Source organism: Pocillopora damicornis, chromosome 4 (assembly GCF_964200805.1).
Source record: "Pocillopora damicornis chromosome 4, jaPocDami1.2, whole genome shotgun sequence".
NCBI classification, from domain to species: domain Eukaryota; kingdom Metazoa; phylum Cnidaria; class Anthozoa; order Scleractinia; family Pocilloporidae; genus Pocillopora; species Pocillopora damicornis.
In genome coordinates, this window is record NC_142673.1 from 30,025,516 (window position 1) to 30,044,239 (window position 18,724).

An 18,724-nucleotide genomic window follows, 5' to 3' on the forward strand; every position below is an offset into this window, starting at 1 on the left:
AGTAGAACAGAGATCAGACACATATTAGATAAACATGCCCACACAAAGTATGAAGAAATCCCATTTTGTGGAGTCTGTCACATTCATCCTTTGACCCTTTTTGAAAGTGACTAGCATCTAAAATCTCCTCACAATATCACACATTTAGGTTACAAGAATAAAGGAAATGATTACTAACTAAAGAACCTCTTGATTTACACACAACTTCTCTTGACAGCACTGTAGGAAATTTATATAAAACAGTATGGAAAATATGTACACTGATGTTGAGGGGTTGTGTTGTCCGTTGTAGATTTTCTTTAGTGGCACAATTCACTTGGCAGCTTAAACCATGCTTTGTTTTTGTGAAGTTTAGAACTCTCGGCAGAAAGACGTAACATTATATAATGCGTTTCACTCCATTTATAACTAGGCCTGGTGCTACATGATATAATCAGGAAAGAAGAAAAGTGTTAACCAATAAAACAAGTTGAAGGTAAAGAATACAAACGAAAACAGCTTGAGAGAAAACTCATCGACGCCAACGATAAAAGCTTCGCGATAAATATATTCCTGAACACCGTTCCAACATTTCCCACAATTACTTGGCGTCTCGGTTTGTGGAACATGCATCCCCAGGTTCTCGTCCGAGCAGCATTTTAAACACTTTCCATTTGTGAGGCTAGCAGATTTTGCTCGTCCGTTCCTGAATGCATGGATCACGTTTTCTTCGAGTGTCACCGCTGGCTGCTTGCGTCTTCTACTACCATTACCTTGTCTCGCACTTTCAGCGCACTGCAGAAAAAAGAGCACACCCGTAAGAATTGCATATAACTATGATATATGGTTGAATTGGACTAAGGAAACAGGTTAAAGTACATCAATCGGGAAATAGAAACTGAAATTTCAAGTAATAATGAAAGAGAGAGAGTTAACGTTTTGAAGTGCGTATCTGTTTGATGTATATATGAAGAGAGTTTTACAATTTAAAGTTTTTGTCTCTCGTTTGTGAAATCGTAGGATAGTTGTAGAACATTTGGAGAGGTATTTTTTATGCGCATCCTGTAACCTACGATTGACATTTTTGCTTTAAAGTACTTCTGTCACTTAAAAAAGCGATCGGTTCCACTTCAAAACGGTTTGACCGACAGGAAATTCACGAGACCATACTAACATTCATTTTTCCGACGTATTTTAGAACCAATGTGTGAATTAAGCCTTGTTAGAAACCATTTCTTAAGTTTTCCCAAACTTTCAGGATTCTTTGTTATGTTTCGACTGTGCAATGTTGTTACTCTGATTTGGCCGGTCACGTGACGCGTTTGATTCGTCTGAGTTATGTTCTTTCCTAGGTTTTACCTTGTCTGTGAAGTTCCCGACTTCCTTCTTTCTTAGCTCAAACTTTCGTTTTCCTCGATCAAGAAGAAGCACAATGGCATATTCCACCAGGGAACAGAACACGAACAGGAATGATACAATCAAGTACTTGTCAATAGCTTTCACATAATTTACCTCAGAGGTAACATAAAATGGCTTTGTTAGTAAAGCTGAAAACAATTTGAGCTTCAAATTACTTCCGCTACAATTTCCTCAAATGAGATTGGTGTATTTAGCTGCTTTATTTTTGACTACTTATTCTGTAGAGTTGTAATCGTACACTGGAGTCGATCACACAGTTGGCCGTAAGTGGACACCTGCAATCAGACAGTCAATGCAGCCAATCATACTAAGTTCACTAAGCTAAATCCACCAATCATAGAACTGATTACAATAGCCACAGTAACAACCACTTGCTCACAAAACTGGGGAATTTCCAAAATATAGGAATTTTTCACCTCATATAATAAATATTGAAAGCCCTCTCTAATAAATGTAAGGTATTTGTTATTTTTTTTTCGGAAATTGTAATGGTTATAATTAATTGGAACAGGAATTCGTGCCATTCAATTTAGTCGCTTACTAGCGAAAATGAACAGTTGATATTCTCTTGGTCTGTAATTATACTCGTGATTAACAAATCAGACTTCCGCTTCGCGGTCGTTCGATTTTGTAAACACTCGTATGACTTATACAGACCGAATTAAATTCCACTCGGACCTGTTACCATTACATAACGCTAAAACTGAGATTTAGTGAATTTTGCGGGAATTTTCAGCCAGTTTTCGATAGAGCTGAACAAGCTGTGACAAGGCTTTATAGTTGCATCTATGGGTGTCCACATGGATTTTATTCTATTCTTGTCATCACTTACTGGTCAACCTTCTCAGAAAACCCTCCCCCAATCCTTCACTTCTTTAGCTGCTACACTATTGCTGTTTTTGTTGTTGTTGTTGTTTTTGTTATATTTCAAAGCCATACCTTGGGCATGGCGTTGTTTGACATTGTAAGAATGGTTACTATAGTGAGCACTGACGTCACTCCCAGGGTGACTCGGGCAGGAGACTGGTTCCGAGGCAGTAAAAAGGTAAGCCAAGAGAGTGTGACAATAAGGGCACTGGGTCCGTACAGGTGAATCACTTGGTAACTGTACAGACGCTGTAAGGTGAATGAAGCTTTCACTCCCGACCAGTTACCTTGAAAAAATATCAACAGCTCAAGCTTTGTAGTGGCAAATATTAGGGAGAAAATATGTCCAGAGGGGTTCAGGGTAATTTAGAGACAAGTGTCTACCGTAAACCTACCCACACCGACAAATACCTCGCTTTCGATTCTCACCACCCTATTTGCCATAAAAAGTCTGTAGCCAAAACTTTACTTAGGAGGGCTGAATGTCTACCATCTTCACTCGATTCGAAGGCTGAGGAGAGGAAATATGTTTCCAATGTCCTAAAGGCAAACGGCTATACAAAAACTTTTCTCCGTAACTGCCAAAAACCAGTTACAAATAGTAACGCTCTCGATGAAAGGGAACCAGCGACTGTTTTTGCTGTTATTCCTTACATACAGGGTGTTACGGAACCCATCAAGAGAATTTTGAATAGCCACAACGTTAAAGTTGCTCAAAAACCTTTTCAGACTTTGGGGCATATTTTCGCCAAACCTAAGGATCCTGTCACGAAAGGACAATGAACCGACGCCATTTATTCTATTCCTTGTAATGACTGTGACAACGAATACATCGGACAGACCAAACGTCAGATTGGTACACGGTTAAAAGAGCACCAAAAAGCGGTTTTTCTTTGCAAAAAGGAAAATTCAGCTTTATCGGAGCGTACATGCCTAACTAACCATACAATTGGGTGGGATAATTCTAAAATTGTCACCACTAATCGGTGTTACCACCAGCGCCTTTGTTTGGAGGCTTGGTATATTAACTCCGCCCACACTCCTTTAAATCGTGACGATGGCGGTTTGCTTCCTGACGCCTATTTACACCTCGTCAGAAAAAAAGGCCGCTAATTAGTAATCATATAAAAGGACCTCTTGTTGCAGCGTTTAGATCACCCCTGATGAAGGCACTAGACAGGAGTGTCGAAACGTTGGGTCTATGAATTGTAACTTCTTCAGTTACATTCATTAAATCTGCAAACCAGAGTAGCATCAAACTATGTCTGAGAAAAAGTTTGCTAACTTAAGGTGGGTTGAAATGATATTTCTTGGCGGTGTAGCACTGGTTGTGAAAACTTTTTAAACATTATTAGCAACATCATGAAAAAGAACAGTTAGCATTAGCAGTTGCACAACGAGAAATACTTCATTTATTATTGAAACGTTACAGCTGATGATATCATAAATACTCACCAATAACATAGGTGGTGTATAATGAGGACAACTGCAACTTGGTGAGTTTGAACTGAGGTAACATCTTCATGTCACTCGGTACAAAAGACATGCCATCCTCGCTGTCGATTTCCCACTTGTAAGCAATATTGTTCATATCATAACCATCTTCCGAGATAAAACACAGGGAAATGGTATCTTTTGCTTTAATTAGTAAGTGACCAGTGTAAAACGGTATGTTCAACCTTTGAAATATTTATCAGGGCACTCACTGTTTAAAATTTGATTTTCAAAAGAGGAGAAGGGTAACTCAGGGGGTGAGTTTCTAAAGAAACTGTGGTGCTGCGTCGGTGGGAGAGTATAGCGGGTAATTTAGTGTTAACAACTGAGTTGAAAACGTAAATTGGCCACCGTAAAGGGCAAAAAAGCTGACGTTTCAGGCGTTAGCCCTTCGTCAGAGCGTCAGAATTACCAAGCAATTCACTTATCAAAGGGTAACTCAGCTTGTTATAAACTTCTTCCTCTGTGCCGTGTTTTAATTAACTCAGTTGCATAAAGTTTGCTCAAGTCATAGTCGCCTGAACAGTACTCGCGAAGGACACTTGGTAAAAATTAATATCGGTCAACCTTTTGGAAAAATTGACGACTTTCGTAGTTGGAACTTTAAGTGGAACAGCGTCCCATCAGGACTCAAATGTTCTCAGATACTAATAAATGATATTCTAAATAGCAACAGATTATTAGCGTAGGAGATAAACAAATACAAAGAATTAATCTTACAGCTTTCGATTATCAGAGGACAGTGCTGAACATCCATGGGGTAAAGTCTGAGATCCATTGGACAAGAAGCTTTTAAGGTCACTCTGAAAGAATGTAATGATAACAAGCAAAAGAAATGCTTTCCTTCTTCTCTTTGTCCTTTAATTCCGGATGATTTGTTCAGTTTCTCTCGTACAGTTCCCTAAAGAGGCCACTACTAACTATTAATTTCCTTCATTACTTTAGTAAAGTGATGCACAATAGCGGATCCTACGTCACTTGAAAGGAATCGCTCAAAAATGCCATTTTTAAAATTGTAAGGATGTGAAACCGTTTTAACAAAATATTCCCACATCCTGACGATTTTGATGTGCTTTCATTCAGAAGCGCTTCTCTCCAGCTCTGGCTCTTTTGTAATTTTACAAGGCTAAGCTTATTTGAAGGGAATGAAATCTTATCGGATTTAACAGCTATCTTCATCTTAGAGCGAAGAGATATCAAGTTCGTAGCCACGGACACTGGTCACTCATTACCTGGCGTTATAATCCACCAACCCACCCGGGCCAATGGTGATCATCATGTTTTGAGTGGTGACGTCATGAAAGCTTGCATCCTTAGCATTTTTAAAGTAGCTATCAGGCAGCCATATGTGGGAGATAACAGTGTTGCTAAGAGACAATGTATCACGGAGACCATGGTCAAGCCTCGGATCTGTCCACCTTTGACGGAGAAAAATGTCTAAACCAAAATCCTGAGGAAATTCAAGAAAAGAACAATTGGATCATTGTGGTCAATCATGCATCCCGAGTTGATTGATGTAATCTTTTTAAAGAAATCTTAGAATTTAGTTCACACGCAGTATTCCCTCTACCAGAATGTTACTGATTACAGTTGTTCTTCAGGCCATCCAACTGTTCTGGCTACAAACAAGGCAAATAAAAATGGCAAGTTGCCCTACTTACCATGTCCATTACGTTAATTGCGTCAATTGCTACTACCCAGAATCCCACTTTAACAGTCACTGGCTTTTCTACAAACAAGATATTTATCAATAATTATCAGTTAAAGCTGAGTAATAAAAAGTTCCAAGTGCATTAAGCCTCTGCACAATGGCCCACTCTCACTTACCTACCACCTCCCCCTCCACCTCCCCTCTCCGTCCGCCTCTTAATCCTCAGTGTAATAGTGAATGAGAGTCCTTAACCATCGTAAAAACTTGGTAACACCGTGTGCTTATTAAAACATATACCAAAACACAATTAATCAGCATTTATTATGCATTTTGGGAGTAAACCGTCTGTCTCGCAAAGTCCTTGGTGTGAAACACAGGTTGTGTAAACATAGTGTTGCAAAATGAAACAAATAAAAAAATAAGCAAACAAATACAGTCGAACCTCCCTTTGCGACCACCTCTCGTTAGAGACCACTTTTTCAGAATACTTAAAGTTTCCGAGTCAAATCATTAGAAGTAGAACCCAAAGTGAACGACCACCTCTCGTAAGCGGCCACCTCTCATAAGCGACCAATTGAGATGGTTGTCACTGTTTTCAATTGTTTTAAACCTCATTCGATCATTTGGCTGACCATCGCCTTTATCTCTCACGAGCGGAAACTGAAAATTGTTTCGACAGATGTCGTAAAAAAGGAGCCATCGGAAGTGTTCCTGAAATAGCTTTACGTCGTGAATTTCTGCATGTACTCCGTTCCCGGAAAAATTTGGACAACAACAACACCGGCCACTTAGATTAACAAACGATCCAAGTTTCTTTCAGGTGAATTGTCCCAAACGCTGTGGTCAATAATTTCCGAGAAAAAAAAAATCACCATGAGTCCTAAGATTTGGTTTTCACTGAATAAGCCGCTAAAAGTTATTACAGAAGGTTTTGATAAGCGCTAACGAAGGGGTCCGATCACCATATGCAATTTACCCGAAATATAGACCCCCGCTGGCCCAGACATGATAGGCGAGCACCACCTAGCGACCATATTTCGAACGGTCAATTAAGGGAGGTTTGACTGTATTAAGATGTCATTACAAAAACTTACCGTTGAAGTAGGGACGGAGTCTGGGATCATAACGAGGACGTTTGAATAGTGAATCCAGCCTCTGTGTCATAGTGAGGTTTGATAGCTGATATTTGCTGTATATTGTTTAGAATAAAGGAACATAATGAAATGATATGTAAGTTTAAAGCAGTGTAATTGAGGGGACGGGCGCGTAAATTATTCCACGATAGAAATATTGATTAAGTATTTGGAAAGAAAGGTAAGTTGATTTGTTAATGAAGTTTTGTTTACTAGTTTACGAAAGAACTGCAAGTTTCTATAAATTCGCCACATCGGGTCCCAGAAGAAAGTTACCGTCCAATTTCGTTCTATTTAAAGGCAATTGTACCGTCTATCATTAAAAACACAAAAATGCCCATGCAATTAACCATGAGTTGATTTGTTTCATTCATGACGTTCATGTAGGTTTAAAACTTTTATTTAAATCTATAGTGAAATCTAACTATTTACAATAAGTTTTCAAGTACGCCGTTTTTCTTTCGTTCTCAAAAATTTGGATCGTAAAACTTACTTGTTCACTAATCGTATGATTTTAATTTATTTTGTCATGCTTATTTCAGGTCGCCTCAGCGCTAAAAGGCAGTATAGATAATTTTGAAATGAGTTCAAATCCGATTTATTAATATTTCAAACATGTGGATCAGGTCGTATGAAATTGGTTATATATCATTTCAACTAAGAGAATGAATTTTCGTAATACAAATTCACACAGATGAAACCAACTATTATTGGCATTGCACCCCTTAGAGCAAACACAACATTAATTTCTGCTACAAACCTCAACCATTTAAAAAAAAATCGTGAAGTTACCTTTCCATCGCATCCGAAAACATCATCAGTAAAAATAGTAGACAAAATGTTACGTGGATACCCATGGCGCAACCTTCCAATTCACCTGCTTGATTCTTAATGAAGAGAAACTATCACTTCTGTTTTAAATGACCTATTTAATGTTCCGCTAAAATCAAGAGTGATAAATAATTCATTGTCGTAGCTTCTCTGCCAAGACAATTGATCACCGTGATAATATCAGCACCTGAAAAGGACTCTTAATCAAGCAATGTACATGTAGTGTGATGATCATCGGAAAGCAATGGGGAACATATTTAAATGAAAGGAGTTTTGAAGAATTTCTGTGTTCACTAGCCAATTAGCGTGTTTTCACATGGATAAACTCGTCGGGAATTTTCTCAAAGTCTTTTTCATTGGAAAGATATAGAGAACGCTTTTGGAAAAAATTAATGAGCTTCATTGTAAGGCGAGGTTAGATCTTTTGGTTTGTTTTCATTCCAGTAGGGAAGTTCTAACAATCATGGGGCGATTTAGATTGTAACTTGATTCGATATTTTTTTTCTTTTAATTTTTAAAGGGGAGGGGTCAGGGAGTGAATAAAAGAAAAAGAAAAAGAAAACCAAGAAGAAACTATAACTTGAGGATGTTACCATTTTTCGCCTGTGAAACCTTCGAAGCCTTTGGGGAAGTTGAAACAAACGATAGGAGATCAAAAGACGTTTCTTGGCAACTTTGAGTAAGGGACCGGTCATTATTTATCGCCTGGGGGGGGGGGGGTCGGAGTATTTAGGGGGGGATCACATGGTTTTTTGAAGACCTTTAGGGGGGATCAGCCGTAATTGACAAGCATAATGGGGGGGATCAGACCAAAAAAAAAGGAATTTTAGGTCGCGCCGGGACCCCGGGTGATTGCATTTGGACAAACTCGGCAATTTCTGATGCTCTTGTGGATGGCGCAACTCTAGAATGGGAAAAATATAGGAGATTTGAGGATCTTTCAGAAGAGGAAATCAAACAACTGTCTCTCCAGTCATACGAAGAGTACGAAAAGAAACGGATGGAGAAAAATGCCTGGTATGTCTGTAGTCAGGCAGCCGAGAGAATTGATGATGCCCCTGTCCTTAAAGATTACATCAAGAGCAAAGTAAGCGAGTCCCCTGATGAATTATTCTTTTTCAATTCTGTTTACCTCGACAACTATCGGGGTGCATCAGAACGAAACAAAGAGCAAGCGCCCGGTGCAGCATACTTCCGAAAGATCGAATCGTTTATGGAAGACCACTATATTCGTGGAGAACTTTTTATGGAATTCTGTCGTGATGCCTGTAAAGAGTCAAGAGAAGAAAGTTCCAATCTCTGTTCCTGGTGTTCTAACAATAGATGGGTCGGTCCAGAAACGGAAAGAATTCCGCAACCTGTACCAGATTCAAACAATCCTGGACATTTCATGGATATCTATCAGACGGAATCGACGGGCAGGACACCAGATGATTACCTTCCAAGAAAATGTATTAAAGATCTGTACGAGGAACATTCTGACAGTATCAGAAATGATCAGGATACCATGAAGAGCTTCTGCTCAAAATATAATGTGGAGGAGAAGCACGTCATTGCATATGTTAATCATTTGAAGGATATTGAGATCCGAAAGGACATCAGAACAAGAGCAGCTCAGGAGCGAAGAAGGCAAGAGGCCGAACGAACGTACAAGGACTTTCAATGGGATAACCTCATCGAGGGTGGCAAAGTTGAAAAGTTGCGGGTAAGAGAACTAGACCTGTATCTCAACAAGCATGGTTTGACGACTGTGGGTCGGAAACTTGACAAAGTGAAGGCCATTCGATGTCACTATTACCGACAGAATAAAGAGACTGTGATAACAGAAGAACTGTCGAGTGATGAAGATGACGTGGAATCCGAGGATGAAGAATCCGAAAGTGGAGAGGCAGAGAGCGACGATGACTATGTTTTCGTGGATTTGGATGAACAGCCTGAGATTGGCACTTCCTCGACAATTCAGTTCGTATCTGACGAGCAAATATTTACCGTTGTGGTTCAAAGTCCATGAGACGTAAGTACCACTATTAAAATATCACTTGCATATTCAAAAAGTTATTTGGGGGTGGCTGGGAGAAAAGGGGTGGGGGATCATGAAACTTTCCACTACCGATAAGGGGGGATCTCTAAAAAACTAGATACTCTACGGGGGGTCAGGTAAATGTTCCGATGTGACAACAAAAATACTCCGACCCCCCCCAGGCGATAAATAATGACCGGTCCCTAAATACCTCTTGTATTTCAGCAGCGCTTCTGAAAGTATTTGCCTCGCGGTGAATAAACGCTGGTTGCCTTGTTCTTAAAAAAAAGGCTTAACCTTAAGGGTAGAATGAAAGGTGTCGCTAATATCCTTGGTCAAGTAGTTCGATAGAATCCCTAGTCATATGGTGACCGAGTTCTTGTAACGTTATTTATTAGCTTCTCAATCCACCCACACTCTTAGTCTCCCTGGATTTTTCTTGACTTTAATTCTAGTGCTATGCTGCAGCTTGTTTTCCAACAGCCGCTTGTCTCGCTGTACCCTTTCTTAAAAACCAATTCAACAGTTAGTTCCGCCGAGTAATTTGGCGGCTCCAGCGACAAATACCTAATAAGGAGCTAAGATTAATTGATTATCGGGTATCATGAAAACATCTAGTTGCTAACCAAATTAATATAAATTCATCCTTAGATTAATCTTATGTAAATCTTCGTACTCGAAAGAATAACAAAACTAAAGCATTGTGTCTTAAAATAAAAACATCTCTTTAAAACTAAATACTGTACTGTAAGAAATAAATGCCAAATCTTTAATTTATGTAACTTTCTTTAAAAAATCCTACACTAAGTGAAAGATTATTTTTTGATTAATTCACTCAGCAGCTATGATAGGCTTAAAGAGAAAAGTCCGTGACAAAATAAAAGAAATGTAAACAACTGAGTACTACTCCTAAGTGAAAATACTGGACTTTTGCAAGTATTTATGTGCAGACACTTATGTTCTGTAGGTACAAGGCATTTCGATAAAAAACGATTCAGAACCTGAAACTTACATTGGTCGATAATAGCAAATATTAAAGAGGGATCAGTTGAAAGCTTTAAATATTCAGTAACCTCCTACAGTATTCTTAAGTTAAAAGTAACCTCGCGCCCTACGCGAAGTGAGCGATAATTACAGGAGGACTGATTTACGCCAAACCCTCTGAAAGCTTACATTTAATTGTGGTTTCAATGACAAAGATAATTTAAGCAATTATCATTTTTCTTTTTTTTTTTTAATTACGCGCGTAAGAAGCAAAAAGTAGGTAAGAGCCGACGTATAAATAAATCCTGTAATCACTAACAATGAGTGCATGAATTGCTAAATACGCCGAGCAGAACGAATCATTCACAATTCTCCATGGGGAATGGGGAATGGAGAATGAGGAATGGGGAGTGGAGAATGAAGAAATGAGAATGAGGAATGGAGAATAAAGAGATGAGAATGAGAAATGGAGAATGAGGAATGGAGGATGAGGAATGGAGAATAAAGAAATGAGAATGAGGAATGGAGAATTAGGAATGGAAATGTTGAATGGGAACGGGGTATGGGAAAATGAAATGGGAAATTGAAAATGGGAAATTAAAAATGGGAAATTAATCTTTTTCTTGAAATTTTATGTTTATTACGCAGAATAGAAATTTGTCCAAATGGCGATCATCGATATATACGCTTTCTTTCAAAATCATTAAGAGGCAAAATTTAAAGAACGGAATAAATTGATGATAACGAAGGAAATGATACACGACACCTAAAGAATGTTGTAAAAGCAAATTTTACTCGTTTCATGAACAAGTGATAGGTTAAATCAATTTTTCTTAGATTAGTTAAAGAGCTATTTGAGTTTATTTGAACTTTATTATATTTATTATCTATTTGAACTTTAATATAGCTATTTGAGTGTTCGACGCAGAAAGTAAAAATAACTTGCTGATCCTTTCAACCTTCGTCAAAAGAGCAATAACAAGGCCAAAACAAGAGTAGCAATAAAAGATGATTGGTGCAAATGTTTTGCGCAATTTTTTCCTCCGTCGGCAAAACTAGCCATTCTGAAATAAACGCTCTGGTGGTAAATTCGTGATAGGCCTTTAGCTAGCGGTGTGTGCGTTGTAAGTGAAGGAGCGGTACACAAAACATGTTTTAACTTCTAAATGGTAGAAAAATTCCCTGACGACCTCTCTAGCCTCGACAGACGATAGCGACGAAGTCCTCACGGAGGACATGAACCAATAAACTTGCTAGACGAGCTCACAACACTTTGTTTGGGCGGTGCGTCAATGGCGGGTTGATTCCATCGCAACATATTGCGATACCCTAGTTTTATGACATGATTAGCACAAAATAATCAAGTTAACTTTTTTCTTTTTTAATGCACGACATAAATAGCGCAACCAAACTGCCCAAAGCGCTGGAAAAAACGAGCGAGCCAGGTTGCGATTTTTAAATTTCGCGCCATTCCATCCAATTAAAATAAGATGGAGTGACGCAAGTTTTCTTATACAATTAAATAGAGTTTAGTCTATTTTGAAGCCGTTTTCAGTCAATATGTTATTTCGAATGCTTGTATCTTCAGCTAGACAAGTATCACGAAAATATCTCGACTTCTCTTCTTTGTTTAAATAAAAGTGTTAAGCTAAAAGTTCATACTACCGTAATCATTAAACGCATTTATCTCGTGCCTCTGAAACACGACGGTTGCTAATTCATCCGATTCTCATTCCCCATATTATCATAGGGTTTTTCCTCCATGTTCAGTGGATGTCTCAGGCAGTAATGGCTTGATCACTTCCTCTTCCTCCTTAGCTCGTCTCATATCGCGTTTCAACGAGGACAAAGTCAAGAGAAAGAACACAGAGCTGAGAAGGTATAGACCAGGATAGAGAATGTACAGAGCGGTCCGCAGACTGGTGACTTCCTTCAGAGGTGGGACGAGAAGTGGCACATTACCACCAATGATGCTGATGATGAACAAATAACCTGCTACTGCCGGTGAACGGATGGTGTTTGGTACAAGTTCAACTACAACAGTGAGTGTTACCCCCACCCACATCTCACCAATGATATTTGAGGGAATGAGACTAATGAAGGCCCAGGGAGGCTTTAAGAATAAGGCTCCTGCAGCAAATGGGGCAGCGATTATCTGAAAGAAAAAGATGAAAAAAGTCAAACATTGAAAAGGAGTGAGGAAATATATCACACTTTCACACTTTATTTTTATTTTTCTTACAAAATAATTTAGATTATGTTGACCCGCAGATAGCAAATTTGCTATTCGAGGCGGGTCAATCATCAACAAACATTATTTACAATATATAAAGAAAATTAAAAACTAAATAGTTAGATATTGCTAAATTATAAAAAGAAGCATAACTGGCAAATACATCAATAGTTGTTCAATAAAGTATAGAAGCAAATAAATTAGTACTGAAAGCAATCGGATCAATTTGTTTTAATTATGCAGTCCTTAAGTTTAGAGGAGATCTTTTCAACATCAAGATAAGAATCTTCATTATCTAGTATCTGAAATAAAGACGTTTTAATTTGTTTATTAAAGGAATGTTTTGATAACGTTTTGAATTCTTTCGGTATCTTATTCCAAATTTTGACACCAACACGCGAGAAAGCCTTTTTTTGTAGGTTAAGTCTAGAGTACTTTGTACTAAAGAGCTGCGATTTGGATGATCGAGTATTGTAGGTATGAATATGAGATGTTTTAGTAAATAGTTTCAAAATATTAATGGGAGCCCTCTGGTTGTGCACGTCAAACATAAGTTTACTTACGGCTTCATAATATAGGAACGTAACAGGCAGAATTTTTGCTTTGGCAAATAAAGGGATGGCATGCTCTCTTCGATCGGTGAAATAGATTAAGCGCAAAACTCGCTTTTGAAGAACTAAAATCTTGTTTAAATAAGCATTTGACGCATTGCCCCAGGCAAGGAGTCCATAAGTTATATAAGGTAGAATTAATGAATTGTAAATATTTACAAGGATAGTAGAGGGAACGAAGTACCTCAGCTTTGCAATCATCCCTGTTGTTTTACTTATTTTTACGATAACAGAGTCAACATGGTTTTTCCATGACAAATTTTGATCAATTAAAACGCCTAGATATTTGATATAACTTTTTTGCTCTAAACTAACTCTTCGGTTTGTCTCACAATCTAAAATACCTATTTGTGGAGAAAAATGCATTTTTTTCTGACGAGGACGAAAAATTAAGAAATTTGATTTTTTTGACATGACATCTCTGAGAGGATGGGGGAGGGGGGGGGGGGTTTCAAGGCTATTGAACGATGGTAGCAGATTGACCCCTGCCCTTAGCTTGTTCACCTTCCCTTTGAATGTTGGAGAAACGGGAGGTTTCATTGTTAGCACAATGTACTCTAGATGTGGGGCCTGGCAGGGTCAATGTGAAGCATTCTTGAATAGGACATTTCACTGTTACCATGACTCTCTCCCTCTCCATTAGGACAAACAAATGGGTACCAGCTAACGGTTGTTGAAATTCAAGAGGGAGCTGGGAGGCTACCATGATGGTCTTTCATCCAATTCTTATTGGCTGAATCCTTCAACTCCCACAAGTGATTAACATGTAACTTCTCCCTCTAATATCCATACATTATCCAGCAAACAGTCCATGAGAATACTCAAACTTACTAGGTAGGAGTTCTTTCCTTGATCAAACACCAAATTCTCATAACCAATTTACAATGAAATGTGTAGCAGTTAAAGAGGAGAATGTTCTATTGGATCTTGAGAGTTAAAGGGTCAGTAATACCACAGAACCAGGGATAAGGTCTGGTAACCACTAGCTATAAGTTTGCATTCAGATTAAACTCTGTCTCCCCTGTCTTGTTCCTTCATAATCTGTATCCTTCCCACTCACCTGGCTGAATAACAGGACCCAAACTCTGGCATAAAAGCCTCGGTTTTTAATCACACGATCAGAGATGAATCCACCCAGGACTACTCCAAAGCTTCCTCCTACAAGAGGGATCCAGCTCATATATTCTCCCACATTAGTGTTAGGGTAATACTTGTTGAAGTAAGGTTGTGTGTTGTATGCCCAAACATAGCCTCCAGCATTCCTTATAGAGCCAGCAACAAACAAGATGAGTAGGGAGGGACGCATAAATGTTCTGCATAATTGAAGGAACTTCTCTCTGAATAACTCTCGCTGTGGGTGAGTGACAATTGCCTGGAAAGAGTCAAATAAATACCAGTCCAACGCATCTCTCAAATAAGCAATTATGCGATATACTTTCTCTATCTATTCCCATGTACACTTTGCACTTGATGTCTGCTGCTCAGTTAAGTTCAGTTTTCATTCCTCCAAATAGTGGTGTATGATTATCAAGTCTGCCTTATGTGCCAACGTCATGTACCAATAAATTTCATACAGTAAATGGTTTGAACCCAGGGGTAACATGTAATATTGTAGTTTGATTGTCCGGGTGAGTGTAGTCCTGAGAAGGACTGTTGTCGGTATGATGGATGAGGTGGATGAGTCCACGACATTAACATTAACATAACAAATGAACTGAACAGAATGACCTAACTTCACTAATGGATCCAAACCGACCAATCACGACTGACCTACGCCACTGGAGTCTTACAGCCAATAACATCACAGCAAAATTGACCAATCAGTGTACACAAACTGGACTGAGTACATTTGACTAACAACAACCTTTCACTTGACTCTGATGATGACTTCTGCTCAGGTTGTCGAAATGTCAGTCACCACTACTGACAACAGTCCTTCTCAGGACTACACTCACCTGGACGATCACACTACACTATTAAATAAATTTCATCTTTCACTTTAACATTACGATACCTGTGTGTTTGACGTCTCACTTCTTTTAGGCTCCTTCATTGTTAGCAGCATGAGAAATCCAAGCACAAACCCAGGTGCAGCTGCAATCCAGAATACCCACCTCCACCCTTTGCCATCAATATTAGCTTGTGTAATGAAGTTACCAAAGGCATATGCCATGCTGTAACCAATGTAGATTCCCCAGTTATATACACCAAAAGCAGATCCTCGTAATGTCTAAAATATCAATACAGGACATATTAATTCATGTTTGCTTAATTGATTTGATAAAAAATTCAAACTTTTCTAAAGGTCTGTGTCCAAGTGACTTAGAAAACTGGCAAAACAAACAAAAACTTCTTACAAAATATGGCGATAAAGGGAAAGAAATAATGGCACCATGAATTGTGTTGCTTATTCCTAAAGAGTAGTGGTACCCCTCACCATGGGACCTTAGATGTGGGCAGGAAGAATACAGGCTGTCAGACTTGTATACATACTTAACAGAAAAATACACTAAGTTTTTACATCATAATAAATGTTTTGATAAGCTATATGGGACTCATGAGGCACAGCTGAGTAGGGCCACAACATTTTGACCACTGTGATGATGAACATTGTTGTTGATAAAGTACGGACCACACCAAACCACTATCTGTTTGTGAAATATACCAACCTCAGGAAAATAATCAGCAATCAAACTAGTGGCAAATGGAGTGCATCCAGCCTCACTGTAAAATACAAAAAATTAAAAAACTTGTGGTGTGCATTAGAACAAAAATAAAGGGAAAGTTAGAAGGAGACTATTCAAGACTTTAAATTCAACAAAGTGAACAAGAGCCATTTTTATAGCCATGCAGTATCTAAAAAGGATTGCTCATATGTGTAGAGAAAAAATATAACACCCATGAAAAGGGTCTTATTCACATTGCCTCACAGAAAAATTATGCTGAGACATTTGGGCAAGGATCAGTAACCTGTTGGGGATCATGACCCTGTAGGCAAAGAGGAAGAGATACAGTCTACTTTTTCTGTTATTCTACTCACCCAATGCCAAGAATAAATCTTAGCACAACTAAGTGCCAATATTTGGTGGCAAAACCTGTCAGTAATGTCATGGTGCTCCACAGTAAAAGACAGAAAACAATGAGGTTTCTTCTGTGAAAAACTCCGGCACAAAATCCAAGTGGAACCCCACTGATTGTGTACACCAGGATAAAAACTGGACCTGCAAGGATCTGATAGTCACTTCCTGTTCCATCATAATCCCAAGTGCACACATGTTGGGTGGAATTGTGAGGGGTTTTTGATTCACATCTGAAAAACAAATGGCAAATGAAAGTATTTCAGAAAAATTGTGAATGCACCAGAATAGTGTTCCACTGCAGAAAACTTTTACTTGAGTAAACTTATCATTTATTTGATTTCAAGGGATTTACTTTGTTCTGTTTTCTTATTTGCCAAGAAATTCTTGCAGCACCCTACAAACCAATCAAGTACAAAACTGTAATCAATAACATGTCCATTTGAGTTGGGTCTGCCATTGTGATTACTTTGACCTTGGCCTTGAGAGACTGAATTAAAAAGCGCTCAAATGGAAAGAAAGGTGTTAGCCTTCTGCTCAACAGACTAAAATTGGAATACCATTTAATAAATATTTTTTTCCATTTCTTAAGGATAGCGTAGACCTTTGCCTGAAACAAAATTAATGTGCTATTTGAAGCATAATCATTGTCAACTATATATATTTATATAAAAAGCTCAGTTATGCACGCATTCTGATTGGTTCTCACTTATGATCTATTGGAGGACAGATATATAGATGATGTCATCATTAAAACTTTTTTTTAATTCTTTATTATATAAAACAAATAGATTCCAAGTTGCCTTGTGTCTGTTCAGTAATAGATCACAGAGAATGTCAAAATGTGGTAAGAACATCAGTGACATTCTTACCACATTTGACGTCATCTGTGATCTATTACTGAACAGACGCACGGCAACTTAGAGTCTATTTGTTAAATATAAATGAGAAGATTATGAAATGCTCCATTCGGCAAAAATTATATCGTTTTAGCTTCATATAAACGTAATGGACGATGTTTCTGTGAGCGAATCAATCGCATATCAAATCTGACCGCACAAATAAGACTTTGCGCCCTACACTCTTGCCTATGTGCATTTTCAAACTAAAATGGGACATGACAGCTCTACTATTCTGAATTACGAAACACATACATTAAGATTACGTAACTTTATCGGGTGATATTTAAAATGAGAAAAAGAACCATTCTCTGGGTCTCTAGGTCGAGCACTGCTTGTTTCCATCATAGTAGGACTTACCACATAGTCGCTCATACTCAAAAATTTTCATTAACCTAAAGCTTCTCTGACAGTCTAAGAATGATTCATTCTGAGGAGACTTGCTAACCTATTTCAGATATGGCACGACTCCAACCAAATATTTGAATTAGGAAGATAACTTACGTCGTTTGGTTTCTCTCTGGTTCACCGCTGCCCTTTTCACTTTTCACACAGAAGTCTTTGTATTCCGAGGAAAATGTGGAGTTGTAAGGCAAGCATCCTTTATCACCGAAGTGTATGTCTTGCGCCATAGGTTGTGAAGACACTGCAAGAGTGTATCGATCCAGTTGGTTCAGCAAATAGGTACCGAGGAGAAGAAATAAAACATAAACAGCATAACCATCAGCCTTGAAAACCGATAAGCAACTTCCCGAGGCCATTCTTTCAAGTTGGTTTGAGGTTAGCCGCCGTTGGAGCGAGACAAACCTTCGACAAGCGTGGAAACGGAAATGACTAATATAGAATGTTGGCATGAGACATGTCGTGAGAGTCACGAGGCTACAAACAGGTCAGCGGTCAGGAAAGAAGTCATGCCATTTGTTTTCACGTGACGTATATTTTGTAAGTTTTGACAATCAAAAAGCGAAGGATCTCATGAAATATCACTACTTTCGCAAGTTTTTTGCACGATCGGGCTTTCCCTGTCGAAGACTGATCCACTTGCTCGACCTCTGATTTCTTTATGTCACGCGACAGAAGTTGGCAGCTGAGAAAAATCCATGATCGAAAAACTATCGAAGAATCAAAGTATCACTGTGTCGGCCGATGGACGGTGAGTAGCTGATCTTTTTTTTGCATGGTAGAAAGAGATACTAGATGTCTAAGTTACTCCCAGGTGTCATTATGCTTTTTGGAAAGATACACATGCTACGGTTGACGCGATACTTTAGCTTATAACTTATCAGCTCATCAATTCACAGACTTCAAGACTTTGGCAGGTCGTCAACTTTAACATTGTCACAAATATTACGAATGCAGGTCGACTTTTTAGCAGGGTATTTTTTCACGATACGTGATAAAATTTGTTGTAAAAATTAGCATTATAGCAACTAGCATTATTCCTAGTAACATTGAGGACCTGTCAAATCGAATCCCCCGTGAAGCAGGGGAATGACCACTTACAAATATCGAAGGTTCGACATATC

The 18,724-nt window shown here is 38.5% G+C and overlaps 2 protein-coding genes across 2 annotated transcripts; both read right to left on the minus strand.

The window, feature by feature from the left end:
• Positions 1-420: 420 nt before the first annotated feature.
• Positions 421-7,464, minus strand: LOC113677005 (glycine receptor subunit alphaZ1). Its single transcript, XM_089204677.1, has 9 exons — positions 7,336-7,464; positions 6,505-6,599; positions 5,421-5,488; positions 4,992-5,209; positions 4,480-4,562; positions 3,721-3,867; positions 2,338-2,552; positions 1,339-1,491; positions 421-774 (listed from the first exon to the last, which is right to left on the minus strand). The coding sequence occupies exons 1-9, from the start codon at positions 7,398-7,400 to the stop codon at positions 421-423; spliced, it is 1,398 nt and encodes a 465-aa protein (XP_089060803.1). The 5' UTR covers positions 7,401-7,464.
• A 3,688-nt stretch (positions 7,465-11,152) lies between these two features.
• LOC113676997 (uncharacterized) lies at positions 11,153-18,076 on the minus strand. Its single transcript, XM_027193747.2, has 6 exons — positions 17,703-18,076; positions 16,263-16,532; positions 15,892-15,946; positions 15,237-15,452; positions 14,283-14,594; positions 11,153-12,533 (listed from the first exon to the last, which is right to left on the minus strand). The coding sequence occupies exons 1-6, from the start codon at positions 18,050-18,052 to the stop codon at positions 12,123-12,125; spliced, it is 1,614 nt and encodes a 537-aa protein (XP_027049548.2). The 5' UTR covers positions 18,053-18,076; the 3' UTR covers positions 11,153-12,122.
• Between the last annotated feature and the right edge of the window lie 648 nt (positions 18,077-18,724).